This window comes from Coffea arabica, chromosome 1e (assembly GCF_036785885.1).
Source record: "Coffea arabica cultivar ET-39 chromosome 1e, Coffea Arabica ET-39 HiFi, whole genome shotgun sequence".
NCBI lineage: Eukaryota > Viridiplantae > Streptophyta > Magnoliopsida > Gentianales > Rubiaceae > Coffea > Coffea arabica.
Window position 1 is genome coordinate 8,289,988 of NC_092311.1, and position 15,273 is coordinate 8,305,260.

Genomic DNA, 15,273 nt, shown 5'->3' on the forward strand with positions numbered 1-15,273 from the left:
CTCATTACTGAAAATTGGTCTACACAAACTAGGGCTGTTCACGAATTGGATTGCGAGCGCCTCGAATACGAGCTCGACTCGAGCTCGGTCAATATCAAGCTCGAGTCGAGCTTGAGCTCAAAAACATTAAGATCGTTGGCTCGCGAGTTCGATTATATGTATGTATCTTTTATTTTTTATTTTAATAGTAAAATTACATATATATTCTTAATATTTTATTATTTGTTAAGAAAAATTATTATTTTATTTATTTTTAAAATAAAATAATTATTTTTTATTTTTTAAAAATAAAATAATTATTTTTTATTTTTTAAAAATAAAATAATTATTTTTATTTTTTAACCTCGAGCTCGACTCAAATTTGAGTTCGTTGAGCTCGAGCTCGAGCTCGAGTTCCAGTTTTGTAAAATTAACTAGAGGTTCGGTTCGATTAGATCAAAACTCAATTCGACTCGATTCGTTTGCACCCTTAACACAAACACAAGCATTGGGTAGAGCGGGATTAATTTAATGCATGTCTAGACTTGTAAGAGGGTGGTGGATAAACTTGCCCTGATAATGACTTTAGGGGATTAATTCTTTCTTTGTGCTTGATGTTTCATGATGAACATCAATTTTTTTGTTTGGGGTGGTTTTGAGAGTTCGAGTTTGAAAATATTTTTTACCGTTCCAATGATTAGCTTATTGTAATTTTCCCATTCCAGGGATTATTTTACCTACTTATATCCTTTTTTTTTCTTTTTCAATGCTCTTAGTAGGCCAGATGCTCTCGTGCTAACTATCCCATAATTTGAAATTAAAAAAAAAATCTAATTTGGCATCTAAAAGAGGATCCAATATTAGGCATCTTTTTTCCAATTTATGCACTTGATAAATAAAAGGAACCAAATATAAAAAGATTTTAGTTGAGCTAAATTTTCTTATAATTGTGGTGACAGCAAGAATCTTAAGGTATGAAAAAAAAATGTTTTGTTAAATTTTGGAAGTTGTTATTTTTTGTATGAATAATGGATATATTTTAGGGTTAATTACATTTACCTCCCCTGAGGTTTGACCATATTACCAATCAATCCCTGTAATTTGTCCAAATAACGGTCTCACCCTTTGAATGATCAAACATTTAACAAAAACCCCCTTAATGCCGAAAATGCCCTTATTGAGGCCATATTGCATTAAAAAAAGAATATATTTTTATTTATTAACCTTCAAGTAATCCAAAAAAATAGAAAAAGTTTTTGCTTATTATTTTATAAAAATCACATCTTTACTTCCATAAATAGTTTTGAATCAATAATTATTTTAAATCTTAAAAATGAATATTAAAAATTATATAAATTGAAAGAAAAATAAAAAAGAAGCAATTATTTTAAATCCTCAAGTATGGTTCGAATTTGTGGTTCAAGGCATGTTGCGGAGAGCACAAGGCATGTTTTCCTCAATTTGAACCATACTCTAGGAATTAAAATAATTTCTTCTTTTTTTATTTTTCTTTCAATTTATCTAATTTTTAATATTCATTTTTAAGATTTAAAATAATTATTGATTCAAAACTATTTATGGAAGCAAAGATATGGTTTTTATAAAATAATAAGCAAAAACTTTTTTCTATTTTTTTGGATTGCTTCAGGGTTAATAAAATAAAAATATGTTCTTTTTTTAATGCAACATGGCCTCAATAAGGGTATTTTCGCCATTAAGGGGGTTTTTGTTAAATGTTTGATCATTCAAAGGGTGAGACCGTTATTTGGACAAATTACAAGGATTGATTGGTAATATGGTCAAACCTCAGGGGAGGTAAATGTAATTAACCCTATATTTTATTGACCCTGTATAGTAATGGCCCCATAAGTAAATTAACAAGTTAGATCAAATATTTAATGTAACTAGTATAATAATTGAGGGGCAATTTTGGCATAAAAAAATCTTCTCACATCTGAAATTATTTTCTTATTGTTGCTTTTTTGAATTGGATTAAATTGTTACAAGAAAATTAGTTTTAAGGGAGGTTAGTAATATTTTTAGAACCTCAGGGGAGGGGCAGTGAAACTATTAGAAACCTCCCCTGTTATCCCTATTATTGTATCATCCTTGCTCCGGAAACCTGCCTTTCCACTGCTAGTGCTGGAGTAGAAAACAGTCGCAGGATACCAAGTTTTCGGGTTAATTTCACTTTATCCCCCCAAACTTTGGACGATTACTCACTTTAGTCCCTAAACTTCAAAATGGGACACTTAAGTCACTAAAACTTATAAATTTGGACACTTAACTCCCTAAACTTATAAAATCGGACACTTAAATCCCTAAACTCTTATAAAATGGGACACTTCGACCACCATGGCATTCAGGATTTTGTTAACAATTTTCCTTAATTGGGAGGTATTTATAAGTTTAGGGATTTACTTGTCCTATTCTAAAGTTTAGGGACTAAAGTGAATAACCGTCCAAAGTTTGGGGGGACAAAGTGGAATTAACCCCCAAGTTTGCTGTCTTTTGTAGTCCGTAAGAACTAAGAAAGAATTGAGGAGACCGGTTTCCATCGGCAAAGCAAAGAACTTCAGCACTCCACCTCTCTATCTCTCCTTCTCTGGATTCAAGCTTTTCACAGTACCAAAACAAAATACTATTGTAAGTGGTAAGAAGCCCGCATTCAAATCCCTTTCTTGGTTACCACTAAACTTTTGTACCTTCTATGTGAGTCCTTCTGGAGTTAGTAGTAGTACAAATATATGCAAGTCCTCCCTGCTGCATGTTGCCTTTTTCGTTTTTTTTTTCCCCAAATCAAAGTTTGAATCTTTCTCTGTGATTTCAATTGAAAAGTGGACAGCATCTTTTCCACTGGGGAGTGAGGGGTTGTGGGAGTTTTCCTATGGAGATAACCTTGAGACATCTTCTCATGTAATTGTAATTTAAAGCTTCTCTATTGTTATCTATTTGTCCTTTTCTTTTCTTTTAATCCTTGGAGAATTGCACATTTCCATTTTTCTGCTACAAAGGAAGGGGTTGCTCTATGGGGCTTTGTTTGTTAATTCCACATTTTGAGGCTCTTGGGTTGGCTGTTGAAATAAGTAGTCTGTATTTAGCTGGTATCCCATTTTTCAGCACTCCACTGCTGTTGGCGTTTGCTAAATTCTGATTTTTTTTCAAAAGGATCTTTTAGTTTCATGCCCTTTTATATATATCTAGCAGCAGAAGAGATGTCTGTGGCGGCTTCGGCTGCTGCTGCTGCTGTTGGGGCTGGGGCGGTCGCCTTGTTCAGACTAAACAGGTTGCCTTCTTCCCCCTCCACCTCCTCCTGCTCTTGTCTTCTTCTCAAAGGACTCCGAGCTTTTGCACCATTTCCATACCGATACCACTTCGCTTCTTATTCTACTTCTTCTTTGCTTTCACAAGAAGCAGCAGCTGTTGCTTCCCAACTTCCACGCTCACACGCCGCCAATACCTCCTCCAATGTGGTGGAAATTCTTGAACAGAGAGGCCTGCTGGAATCTCTCACCAGCGATAGTCTCAGGTCGGTCTGCTCCTCCTCTGCCCCTAACCAAGCACCTCTTCGAGTCTACTGTGGTTTTGACCCCACCGCTGATAGCCTCCACCTCGGCAATCTCCTTGGCATTATTGTCCTCTCTTGGTTCCTCCGCTGCGGTCATCGTGCTGTCGCTCTCATTGGGGGAGCCACCGGCCGCGTAGGCGACCCTTCTGGCAAGAGTTCCGAAAGGCCTGAGCTTGACCTTGAAACCCTCCATAAGAACATTTCTGGGATTTCCGCCACCATTTGCCACATTCTTAGCAGGGCTGCTCCTATCCCTGATTCTGTTTCTATCCTGAATAATTATGAGTGGTGGAAAGATGTTAGGCTGCTGGATTTCCTCAAGGATGTTGGGAGGTATGCGAGGGTGGGCACCATGATGTCCAAGGAAAGCGTCCGCAAGAGGCTTGAATCTGATCAGGGCATGAGCTACACTGAGTTCACCTACCAGATCCTGCAGGGCTACGACTTTGTCCATCTCTTTCGCCAAGAAGGAGTCTCTGTTCAGATCGGTGGCAGCGATCAATGGGGCAACATCACTGCCGGGACTGACCTTATCCGCAGAATTCTTCGCGTTGAAGGGGCAGCCCATGGACTCACATTCCCTCTCCTCCTCAAGAGTGATGGTACTAAATTTGGAAAATCAGAGGATGGTGCCATTTGGCTTTCCCCTTCCAAGTTGACCCCTTATAACTTTTACCAGTATTTCTTTTCAGTTCCTGATGATGATGTTGTTAGGTTCCTCAAGATACTTACTTTCTTGAGCTTGGAGGAGATTGCACGGCTGGAAAGGGACATGGATACCCCCGGCTATGTTCCCAACACTGCCCAGCGTAGGCTGGCTGAGGAGGTTACTCGCTTTGTACATGGCCAAGAGGGTCTGGACGAGGCTCTCAAGGCCACTGAGGCTCTGAGGCCTGGGGCAGCTACCAAGTTGGATGCTAAAACCATTGAGGGGATTGGAGAGGATGTTCCTTCTTGTTCGCTGCCTTACGATCAGGTCCTGAGTCTGTCTCTGTTGGATCTCTCCGTTTCAAGTGGATTGCTTGAGAGTAAATCAACAGCACGGCGTCTACTCAAGCAAGGAGGGCTTTATCTGAACAACGGTAGGGTTGACAGTGAGGCGAAAAAGATTGAGGCAAATGATATTATAGACGGAAAAGTTATCCTTTTATCTGCTGGAAAGAAGAATAAGATGGTTGTAAGAGTTTCTTGATTGCCTTTGCCTTGGATTATTTTTCATTTATTTTACATCGCAGAACGTTCATCATTGCAAGTTTTGGATTTGTCTAGATTAAACATATGGACTTAGATTTTGGTGGAGTTAATGCTATTTGGAATATCTTTTGTTCCTCTTTTCCGTGATTATTGTATTCTATTATAGATATTACTTATCATTTCAGCAGCTTCACTCTGATCTGAATTTTTTCACTATTAATCATTTATAGTGGAAGTACCTTTCGAAGGCATTCTCAACTACTGAGATCGCTTAAGTCTCTTGTTTTTGAAATTCTCATTTTGTTTGTTATCTCAAGAAAATAGATATAGAATCAACATAGTCTGTAATTATGCACTAAGCATAGCTCAAGATGAGGAATGGGATAATCCTCAGTGTTAGGTACATTTTTGTAAAGCGAAATTTGGGCCGTTGCCCAACAATTGTACACTTTTACCTGATCAATATATATATATATCTTATCGTTTCTGGAAAAAAAAATTATACTTCATAATGTATAATATATCATCTATTGTTAATAAAATTTGCAACTTTCTGGACTTCTTGGTTCACTACACTAAATTGTTTAATTCAGTGGAGACTGATGTCGATCACAGAATACCTCTTTTCTACAGCAAATATTCTCAAAGATAATAAGAGATGGAACGAAGCATGTGCTGGGTAAAGGAGTTAAAATCTATAGCCATGCCTTGCAGTTCTTCAGAAGGGGTGACTTGATAATTCAACTTATACAAACCTAAACTTTCCCAAGCTGCGGAGAAATTTTTAATTTGTTTTGGGCTACATTAGCTTTTGTTGTCAAAGGGAAGTTTTGATTTTGAAAGCTATTGAGAATTTGGGGGTTGTGGGAAGGTATGGAACTGCTGTAAATCCCCTTTACCTACCAATTTGCCCCGCATAGCAATGGCTTTGGCTTGTCTTGTTGGTTTGTCTGTTTAAATGACATAAAACAAATAGAAGTTTTCATTCTTGATGGTACAATATGTGTCATGTAATGGTAAACATTCAATATTCTCCACTCCCTTTAAGGACAAAAGATTGGTGCCCTATTTTGGCAGCATCATTTGGTGGGAACAGAGAAGCAAGTTTCTTTTAGTTATTATCTGAATTTATGCTCCCGGATGATTGTTGAAATGATGTGAGTCAGCTGATTCTCAGTTGAAGGATAAAAATTTGTTATGAATATTAGTTGCTAGTTCTTCAATGGTAAAGGTTCGAATGCTAAATTAACATGCTTCAAAAAAGTTCTTATAATTCCTCTGAAGACATATTTCCTAGTATTGATAGCAAGAAACAAAAAAGCTTAATGGTCTGAAATGTTACTACAAATCTTTCCCGATATGTCTACTATGTCTGGACTTAAGACACCTCAAGCCCCCCCCCCCCCCCTCCTCCCCAAAAAAAAAAAAAAGAAAGTGTGAGGTGGTTTGACTAGGTCTTCCAACGATGGCTGATTTGCTCTTGAATTTGCGGTCCCTTTTGGAGACCAACTATCAGCAGCAGCAGCAGCAGCTGCTTAAGAGTATGCCTACTGTTGCCTCTGCTTGTTAGACACTCTCAAGTAAGAATGTCAACTCTTTATGGAGTACTATTAATACTTACTACTATTAATTATTTGTACCTAGTACTAGTTTATAAGCACTTATAGACGGTTTAATCAATTATGTGTGAGAATACAGCTACTCCATTTGATTACATACTGTTCTTTGACAATGCATTGATTCATGAAAACTTCTTTTGTTCTGCTCCTGCTTTACCATTTACATCTGTTTGTTTGTTTTATACGACAACAGGAGTTGATTTCTGCACTGTTTTACAAAACTTGCATGCAGCAACACACTTAAAAGGGTAAAATTAGTACTGGTCAAGGTAAAACTTATCCTGGCAATTGCCAAACTATGGAAAATTGTTGGTACCAAATTGCAAATCGTACCCATGCTCATTGCTTAGTTGTCCTACTTCGACTATAGGAGAAATGCAAGTTTAGTTCTCAATATTTAGCATGTGTGCTAAATTGGTCCTTAATATTTCAACTAAAAATGAGACCCACTATCGGCGCCAGCAGCAGCAGCCCCTTGATAGTAATACAACTTGCCTCCGCTTGTTGGACTCCCAGCAGCCTGGCCTTGTGCTTCTCTCTCAAGTAAGAATAAGAAGCAAATTCCTTCACTCTTTACGGACTTCTTTTTATGCTTGTTTCTATTGGCCGTTTGTTCCTACGATTAGTATAGCACCAAATGTTGCTACTTTAACCAATTAAATGCCAGAATGCGTTTATTCTGTTCAATTTTGGATTGATTGTTCTTTCTCTAGGCATTTTGATTCATGGAAACTTCTTTTCTTCTGCTCCTACTTTACAATTTGCATTTCTGGTTAACATTGATGGTTGTTGTGCTTGTTTTATTTCACAACAGGAGTTGATTGCTGCTCTGCTTTCTTGCGCTTTCTTTTCTTTATTTCCTGCTGCTAATAGAGGTGCCACATATCTCCCAGCGATCAACTTTCATCATTTATTTGCGTATGTTATCATTCCATCAATCAGCATCATCATCAATTGTGCATACCCCTTCATTATTAACTACTCTGCTATTCTTGCACTCTTGCTTGTCCTTGCAAACTGACACCTTTTCCCTGCCATATTACCAGCAATGTTCTATGGGCCCTTTTTGTTCATATCAAGGACCAACCGGCTTGGGCAACCTTATTGAAAACTGATGATTTTTTTTTTTCTTTGAAACTGATGGTCACAAGGTTCCTATGGGTCTGAAGTTTCTTTGGGCTGTTTTGTTAACTGTGTCAAGACTTAGTCTTTCTTCAATTTAGCTTTTCTATGACAACATTTTCCTGGTGTAAAGCTGGCCTTTGAGTTTGTAATTAAGCGTGTAGATCAGAAAGCATGAAGGAGAATACACTTAGTGTACCGCATGTGTGTGCTTAATTTAACATAACAAGGAAGGATTATAATGCATAAGAAGTTGACGACCTACTACTACTTACAGTTTCATGTCTCCATCTCTTATTTTGATCTGTGCACTTCAGTCATCGTGGTCGGATCACAGTCAAACCTTGAAAGTGTAGGATAGTGGCAACTTAAAGAGAGAGAGAGAGAGAGAGAGAGAGGGGGGGTTGGATCTACAATCTCGAAGCTTGTGGAAGAGAAGCTATAAACTTTGGGAGTGATTATGCATATTGTAACTTCATCAATCAAATCTAATGAGTGCTGTTGATTCTTATCTGAATTTTCAGTTCAGTCGGCAAGTGGATATATCTGATACTAATGTTGTTTCAGGTCTCTATACGGGTGTTATGAGGAGTACCAGGAAAGCAAAATAAAGTACATTGATTTGAATGTATATGAGATTTTTTCTCTTTTTTTATTGTTTTTCTGCTGAATAATGGATTTCTGTTTTTGGAACACAAAAATAAGTGAAGGACAAGTGGTCTTGGTTACTTTGTCAGCTTTGAGTATGTGGCCTTAAAAAAGGATGATCGTTGGAGTATTTCTTTGTATTCAGACACTTGCTCCCTCCATCATAATTTGTTCTTCACTTCTGGGTCCCAATTCCTATTGCACTTACCTGCACAATTCTCATGTATATCCACATGCACTTGTAGTCAGCTTCTTCAAGGCCAAACTAGAAAAAGTACACGATTGACTGCTATTTGTGCAGTGTTATTTCAAAAGGGGTTTCCTAAAAGTGAAGAACAAACTGTATTCTAGTCCTGCTATCTTCTTTTAGAGATGTGATCAAATGGTCGAATTGTGACTAAGTGTGGTGTCTCCTCCAAGCATTTTCTTAATGCTAATCTAAAAAGGCAAACTATCCTTTGGTTGGTTACCTTTGCCAAGGTTTAGTTTGCCCCTTTGACTCAAATTCATTTGGTCCATTTATTAACTATAGCTCAAAGATGGTTGCCATTATCTTTTGGAGTTCTTCTGTTAAATTTATTGTCATTTTTTGAACACGGAACTTCCCTTGTTTTTAAGGTTGTGGCAGACTAAGTTCAAAGATAAAACGTAACAAATCGGTGGTGAAGGAGCACGGTTGAAACTTTACCAAATTTAGTGCCCGACGATGTGGCTGCACTTCGCGAATTATAGGTCTAACACGCGGCCTATTATTCATTAGATTCTTAGATCTGACTGATTGAACTTTGGACCACCTTTCCTTATTTTATGGATGGACACTTTCTTTTCATGCCCATTGGTTGTTGACAATTTCTGGAGATGCTCTGCACCAATTGTTGATTTTGTCTGACCCAAGATCTCCTTTGCAATTCACCTGTAAGGGAGAATGGATGAGCTCAAGGGCAGGTAAAATGGAGGCATTCTAGCTATTCATTGAACAAGAAAATGACAGGAGAGGGGGGGTTGCATGCTGGAGGGTATTTACTGTCTACTGCCCACTGCCCCGGATTTGAAACTGCTGTGGAAGCATATGTGATCAAACACTGGCTTGCGACGGCAACTTTGCTGCTACCAGAATTTGGTTAGAAAGCTTTGTCTATAACCAGCCTAGTTATGAGGATCCAACCCACATTCATGTATTCCTCTCTTGCTTGTTTTGTGAACGGAGGCTCGTTGAATTCGCTGAAAGATGGGATCGGATGTTTGGTCTAAAATTGTTTTGTCCGCTTCCATGAGTATGGCTCTTTTCGTCAAGTTGATTTCTCAATCTTTGTGCCTATAATTAAGTCTATATGCGTAGTATTAGGTTCAAAAGTTACCGTTCATACAAGGACCATTAATTTGTCATATCTTTTACTTCCACAAAATAGGGAAAATTTTGTCTCGTTACTGAAAATTGGTCTACACAAGCATTGGGTAGAGCGGGATTAATTTATTGCCCGTCTAGACTTGCAAGGGTGGTGGATATGCTTGCCCCGATGATGACTTCAGGGATTAATTCTTTTCTTTGTGCTTGATGTTTCATGATGGGGTTAAAACGAGGGAAAAAAATTCCCCTCATCCCGCCCTATTACTTCCCCCGGGATGAGCGCGGGTACGCGCCCCTGTTGCCATCCCTAGATATTATTATATGGGATTAAATATAGAAAATTCTCATGAACTTTTATAGCTGTTGCACAATATACTCCAAAGTATGTTTATAGGCACTTTGCACCCTAAGAAAACTATCGTTCACAGATTTCATGACCATACAAAGCGCGTGTCTTGCAAGCTCTGTCCATTGAAATTTCTTGATATAATTGTCATCCTTTCAAACAAATATAAATGGCTATCTCCAGCTATCGTTACTTGTTCATTCTACTCATTTATTATCATTTTCATCATAGTTTTTCCCCTTTTATTTCCTCTTTTTCACAAATGCTGCACAATTTCTACATTGAGCATAGTCCTAATAATTGCAGCTCAAGCGATGCATATGAAGCAACAAACTTCAACTCAAGATGCAGGTGTGGAAGAATGGCACCTCTATGCACTTCATGGACTATTCACAATTCAAGAAGAAAATTAATTGGAATAACTAATGTAGTATTTTTTGGGATGTGATCTATGCAAAAAAAAAAAAAAAAAAAAAAAAAAAGATGGTTCGAAAGATAAAAAGTTGATTGCAAATTGTATTTGTGATGCAAGTAAAATATTATTCGAAATAATTTTGTTATCCAAAAAGAAAACAAAAAGTACGAAAATTTTATCTTCTCAAATGAGTAAAAAATTTCTAAAAAAAAGTCATTAACCAATAATATACTACTACTAATATTTTCTTTTTTATTTTAATCTTATTATTTGTCACTTTACTATTAATAATTAGATTTATTATGGGCTCATTTGTTTTTGATGTATCTAAATAATTTGAATACTATACAAAATATGCTTTGCACATAACTAACATATATTTGCAATTATTATTACTAGTAATAACTGAACATAAAAAAGAGATGAAAAGAGAATAAGTTGAAGTTCATTAAAAATAATAGATAAATAATGATAGTAAAAAATTGAAATAACTAGTCACACAAGACAGAAAAGAATAAGAAAAATGTAAAATGGAACAAGGTAAAGAGTAAAGAAAAAAGTACCAAAAATAATTGATATATAAATAATATTCCAAACAATAGTTTTTTTTTACATACATCATATTCCAAAATTATTTAGATACTTTATGGACCATCACATCCCACTCTATGCAACACAATGGCCAATCGGACATGAAGGATGCTTTTATCTGTTCAATTATTATTTGAGAATACAGTTATCATTTCAGTGATAAAGTGAACGATACATAAAAATTAGTTACTTTTCAGTGGATTTTGGATGCAAATTACCTATAAACATACTTTGAAGTGTGTCGTGCAAGTGCAACAGCTATAAAAGTTCACACGGGCGGTTTCTGAAATTATCCCTATTATTGTATCATCCCTTGCTCCAGAAATTCGCCATGCCACTGCTAGAGTAGAAAACATTAGCAGGATACCAAGTTTGCTATCTTTTGTAGTCCGTAATACTAAATACCAGCAAGAAGAACTAAGAAAGAATTGAGGAGACCGGTTTCCATCCGCAAAGCAAAGAACTTCAGCACTCCACCTCTGTATCTCTCCTTCTCTGGATTCAAGCTTTTCACAGTACCAAAACAAAATACTATTGTAAGTGGTAAGAAGCCCGCCTTCAAATCCCTTTCTTGGTTACTACTAAACTTTTGTACCTTCTATGCCATCGGGAGTTAGTAGTAGTACAAATATATGCGAGTCCTCCCTGCTGCATGTTGCCTTTTTTCGTTTTTTTTTTCCCCAAATCAAAGTTTGAATCTTTCTCTGTGATTTCAATTGAAAAGTGGACAGCATCTTTTCCACTGGGGAGTGAGGGGTTGTGGGAGTTTTCCTATGGAGATAACGTTGAGACATCTTCTCATGTAATTGTAATTTAAAGCTTCTCTATTGTTATCTATTTGTCCTTTTCTTTTCTTTTAATCATTGGAAAATTGCACATTTCCATTTTTCTGCTACAAAGGAAGGGGTTGCTCTATGGGGCTTTGTTTGTTAATTCCACATTCTGAGGCTGCTGGGTTGGCTGTTGAATGAGTAGTGTGTATTTAGCTCGAATCTCATTTTTCAGCACTCCACTGCTGTTGGTGTTTGCTAAATTCTGATTTTTTTTTTCCGAAGGATCTTTTAGTGTCCTGCCCTTTCATATATCATACTTTCTTTATCTCATGCTTCTGCCCTGATGGTTGAGAAGAACGCGATCGCACAAAGTCAAGTACAGACGAAAAGTTTCGTGAAATATATTCTTATTTTCGTTTTTTTTCCTGGAAGACTGGAAAGAAGGAATTGCTAACTGTGTTTCCGTGGAATAAAGATAAGATAGCCTGTTTAACCATTGACATTTGCCATTGTAATTTAGGAGTAAAGCTTCTACCTTTACGTGGATATTGAGATTGGATTTGTTTTGGGTTCTTTTCTGCATTTGTATTGCACACGCGTCTTTTCTTGTCTATTGAGGCCACTATTGCTGCTACTCAAGTTGAAAAAGTTTTCACTGTTATTTTGCAGCACTGGTTGCAATTAGAGGACCTTGCAGTAAAGGTTGTTCTTCAGCTACTAAGATAAAAGGCAGTCGTGGTTACAACAAATGGATGCATTGAGGCTGCAGTCTTGGTTCTCACCTATTAAAATAAAAGGCAGAAAAGATTCTTCTTCATGCTATGGTGATCTCTCTATGAGGAGAAAGAAACAGAACCAAACTGTTATATCATCAACCTGGATGTCTATGAACAGCCTATCCAGATCGCCTTCATGGGTACGTGCATCTGATTCTCATTTCCCTTCCGTGTCTAATGTCTATTTCTACTTCATAATATTCATTTGTGTGTCAATTCATATCATTGTGGAGGTCTTAGTGGTAGGGGTTTTTGATCAGGTTCATGGGTTCAGAGAATATAGGTTAAAGACTACTAAAGCAGTGGGTGTATCAGAGGCGGAGGATGGGAGGGAGAAAGGAAGCAAAAAATCTGGTGAAAATTCTATACCTGATGATGCCTTTGATATGGATGATGAAGAGAGGCAGGCATGGAGGAAAAAAATTAGGGAAGTGATCAGTACGAACCCTGCCATTGATGAAGAGGTAGATCCTGATGAATGTAGAAAAAAGATGCAAAAGCTTTTGGCGGATTATCCTCTTGTTGTTGAGGAAGATGACCCCGATTGGCCAGAAGATGCTGATGGTTGGGGTTTCAGCTTAGGTCAATTCTTCAACAAGATTACCATTAAAAATGTCAAGAAGGATGATGATGACAACTATGATAGTGAAAATGAAATTGTGTGGCAAGATGATGATTATATCCGTCCAATTAAGGACATAACATCTGCAGAATGGGAAGAGGCAGTGTTCAAGGACATCAGTCCTTTAGTTGTTCTTGTACATAACCGTTATAAAAGGTTTGTTTGCTTTACTTTGTTTTTGTCATTGGCACTCTTTTAGTGCAAGTTAATTGGTTTTAATGTCCATGTTTTTCTTTTTAAAATGTTGCTGGGATTAGTTACCTCAAATTGCCTGTCTTTTAATATGATGCTTAGTGTTGTAGATTAGTGCTGATGCCTGACTATTTGCTGTGCCTGAATCATTTTGGGATAATTTCTGGCTATCAATTTCTTAGCTAGGTGATCTCTTTGAGTTCTTATTCTTCTGCTGTGATATGTCCCTCCCTGGGTTAAACATTTAGGAACGTTTGTCCAGAAATGCTATTGATATTGCATATGCATAGCCTTTGTTGAGTTACTTTGACCTTTATAGCAGGCTATTGCCAGCTAAGTGTTTGTCGATTGATCTTAAGGTCGCAGTATTATGTGACTATGTCTTATCAGTTTTTGAACTCTGGCTTGCTTATATATTCTACCTTGCATCGAATAACTTGCAAACATAGAACTGAGGTCCTGGTAATATGCCAACAAGAATTTACTGATTGCAATTGGCATTATTTGATTTGATTCACCTACATAGGCATGCTTGGTTGCTTGACTTGGCAAAGTTACTGAACAGCAAAATTTTGAAAGAATTGATATGATCCTCTACCTCCCCTCTTGTGCTCTTCCCCTTGCTTGTTGATCCTAATTTTCTGGGTTTTGGATAACTTTGTGGCATTTGTCTACATATATATTTGCAGAGCTGTTATCTGGAAAAATATAGTAATATGAAAATGCAGATGGAAGGCTTTTGCTGACACCCTTTGCAGCTACTTTTTCTGAGCTGGGTTATATTGAGCAAAATAGTCATTGACAAAACATTTTTTGGAGCATTTTGCTAACACGTTTTACAATGCCCATTATAGTTTGCCGACCATCTTTTCATCCACGAGAAAGTGCTGATTTTTCAGAAAAAATCCTCAAGAATGCAATCCAAAGGAAAGAATTTTAAAAGATCTATAATTGGTTGCTTCTGTAAGGACTTCTTCATTATTCCTCATAGCTTTATGATCTATGCAGACCAAAGGAAAATGAAAAGATTAGGAATGAATTGGAGAACGCTGTGCATATCATATGGAACTGCAGGCTACCATCTCCAAGAGTAAGTGAAGGCTTTGAGTTATTAGGTTATTTGGTAGTTTACCATGTTCGGCATATTGATACGTGTATTTCAAAATAGTGTGTAGCAATTGATGGTGTTAACGAGCTTGGTTTGGTCTCTGCTCTACAAGTCTCTGTTTTCCCAGAGCTCATATTTATTAAAGCAGGGAAAATCTTACATCGCGAGAAAGGTAAAGTTCATGTGTTAAGAAGTTCATGATTGCCTTCAAAAGAAACTATCATTGTGATTTAACTTTATTTCCTTTTGCTTCTTCAGCAATTCGAACGGCAGATGAGTTGCCAAGAATGATGGCATTCTTTTACTTTGGAGCAGCAATGCCACCCTGTCTTAGTGGCATTAAGAACTGTTGAAGATATGTGATCTGATATTATGGAAAGATTTGATATTGTAAATATTAGGAAAGATATGATTATAGTATCATGTATTAATTAGGTATCATATGATTATAGTATCATATATTAATTAGGTAGTAGATTGATTTAGATTAGCATGATTTTAGGATTCAAATTAGGTTACACTTGTGTATATATATATGTATATTGTGTAGTCCAAAGATATGTAGAAGAGTATTTTCTCTCCCTTTGTCTTAGTTTTCATGGTATCAGAGCCCTACCATCAAGGTTAGGGTCTCTGTCCGCTGCCAGAAAATTCATTAGTCATCATTCGGTTCATCTGGTTCTGTGTAGGACATATCTGTGTTCTATTCTTCACTCTTGTTTTAAAGAGTTCAGATCTGTCCTCTTTTGTTTGTTTCTGTTAATTCTAAACCCATGGCAGAAACGAAATCTGTCGTTACGTCTGATGTGGTTCCTGTGATGTCCAAGATCACGGACCACAAACTCAATAATTCTAACTATCTTGATTGGAGCAAAACAGTTCGTCTTTATCTGCGAAGCATTGATAAAGACAATCATCTGACTGATGATCCTCCAAAAGATGGTTCAAGACAAACATGGCTAAGGGAAGATG

At 37.0% G+C, this 15,273-nt stretch overlaps 2 protein-coding genes across 3 annotated transcripts; both read left to right on the forward strand.

Annotated features, from left to right (window-relative positions):
- The first annotated feature begins 2,500 nt into the window (after nt 1–2,500).
- On the forward strand, nt 2,501–4,928 carry LOC113711713 (tyrosine--tRNA ligase, chloroplastic/mitochondrial-like). The gene is made up of 2 exons (XM_027234923.2): nt 2,501–2,632; nt 3,148–4,928. The coding sequence occupies exon 2, from the start codon at nt 3,162–3,164 to the stop codon at nt 4,737–4,739; it is 1,578 nt and encodes a 525-aa protein (XP_027090724.1). The 5' UTR covers nt 2,501–2,632; nt 3,148–3,161; the 3' UTR covers nt 4,740–4,928.
- Nucleotides 4,929–11,108: 6,180 nt separating this feature from the next.
- LOC113711793 (thioredoxin-like fold domain-containing protein MRL7L, chloroplastic) lies at nt 11,109–14,975 on the forward strand. Of its 2 annotated transcripts, none has more exons than XM_072053110.1 (6): nt 11,109–11,366; nt 12,273–12,519; nt 12,640–13,157; nt 14,202–14,283; nt 14,362–14,473; nt 14,560–14,975. In XM_072053110.1, exons 2-6 carry the CDS (start codon nt 12,352–12,354, stop codon nt 14,652–14,654), a joined length of 975 nt encoding a protein of 324 aa, XP_071909211.1. In that variant the 5' UTR covers nt 11,109–11,366; nt 12,273–12,351; the 3' UTR covers nt 14,655–14,975. The 2 variants fall into 2 exon arrangements, with proteins under 2 accessions (XP_071909211.1, XP_027090835.1); XM_027235034.2 differs by having other exon boundaries at nt 11,110–11,373.
- Nucleotides 14,976–15,273: the final 298 nt, after the last annotated feature.

Bases quoted from the DNA above. Each gene is read 5' to 3' on its own strand.
- LOC113711713 (XM_027234923.2), top strand. From the start codon at position 3,162: ATGCCCTTTTATATATATCTAGCAGCAGAAGAGATGTCTGTGGCGGCT.
- LOC113711793 (XM_072053110.1), top strand. From the start codon at position 12,352: ATGGATGCATTGAGGCTGCAGTCTTGGTTCTCACCTATTAAAATAAAA. The intron at 12,520-12,639 runs GTACGTGCATCT...GTTTTTGATCAG, and splicing joins TATCCAGATCGCCTTCATGG to GTTCATGGGTTCAGAGAATA. The intron at 14,474-14,559 runs GTAAAGTTCATG...TTGCTTCTTCAG, and splicing joins AATCTTACATCGCGAGAAAG to CAATTCGAACGGCAGATGAG.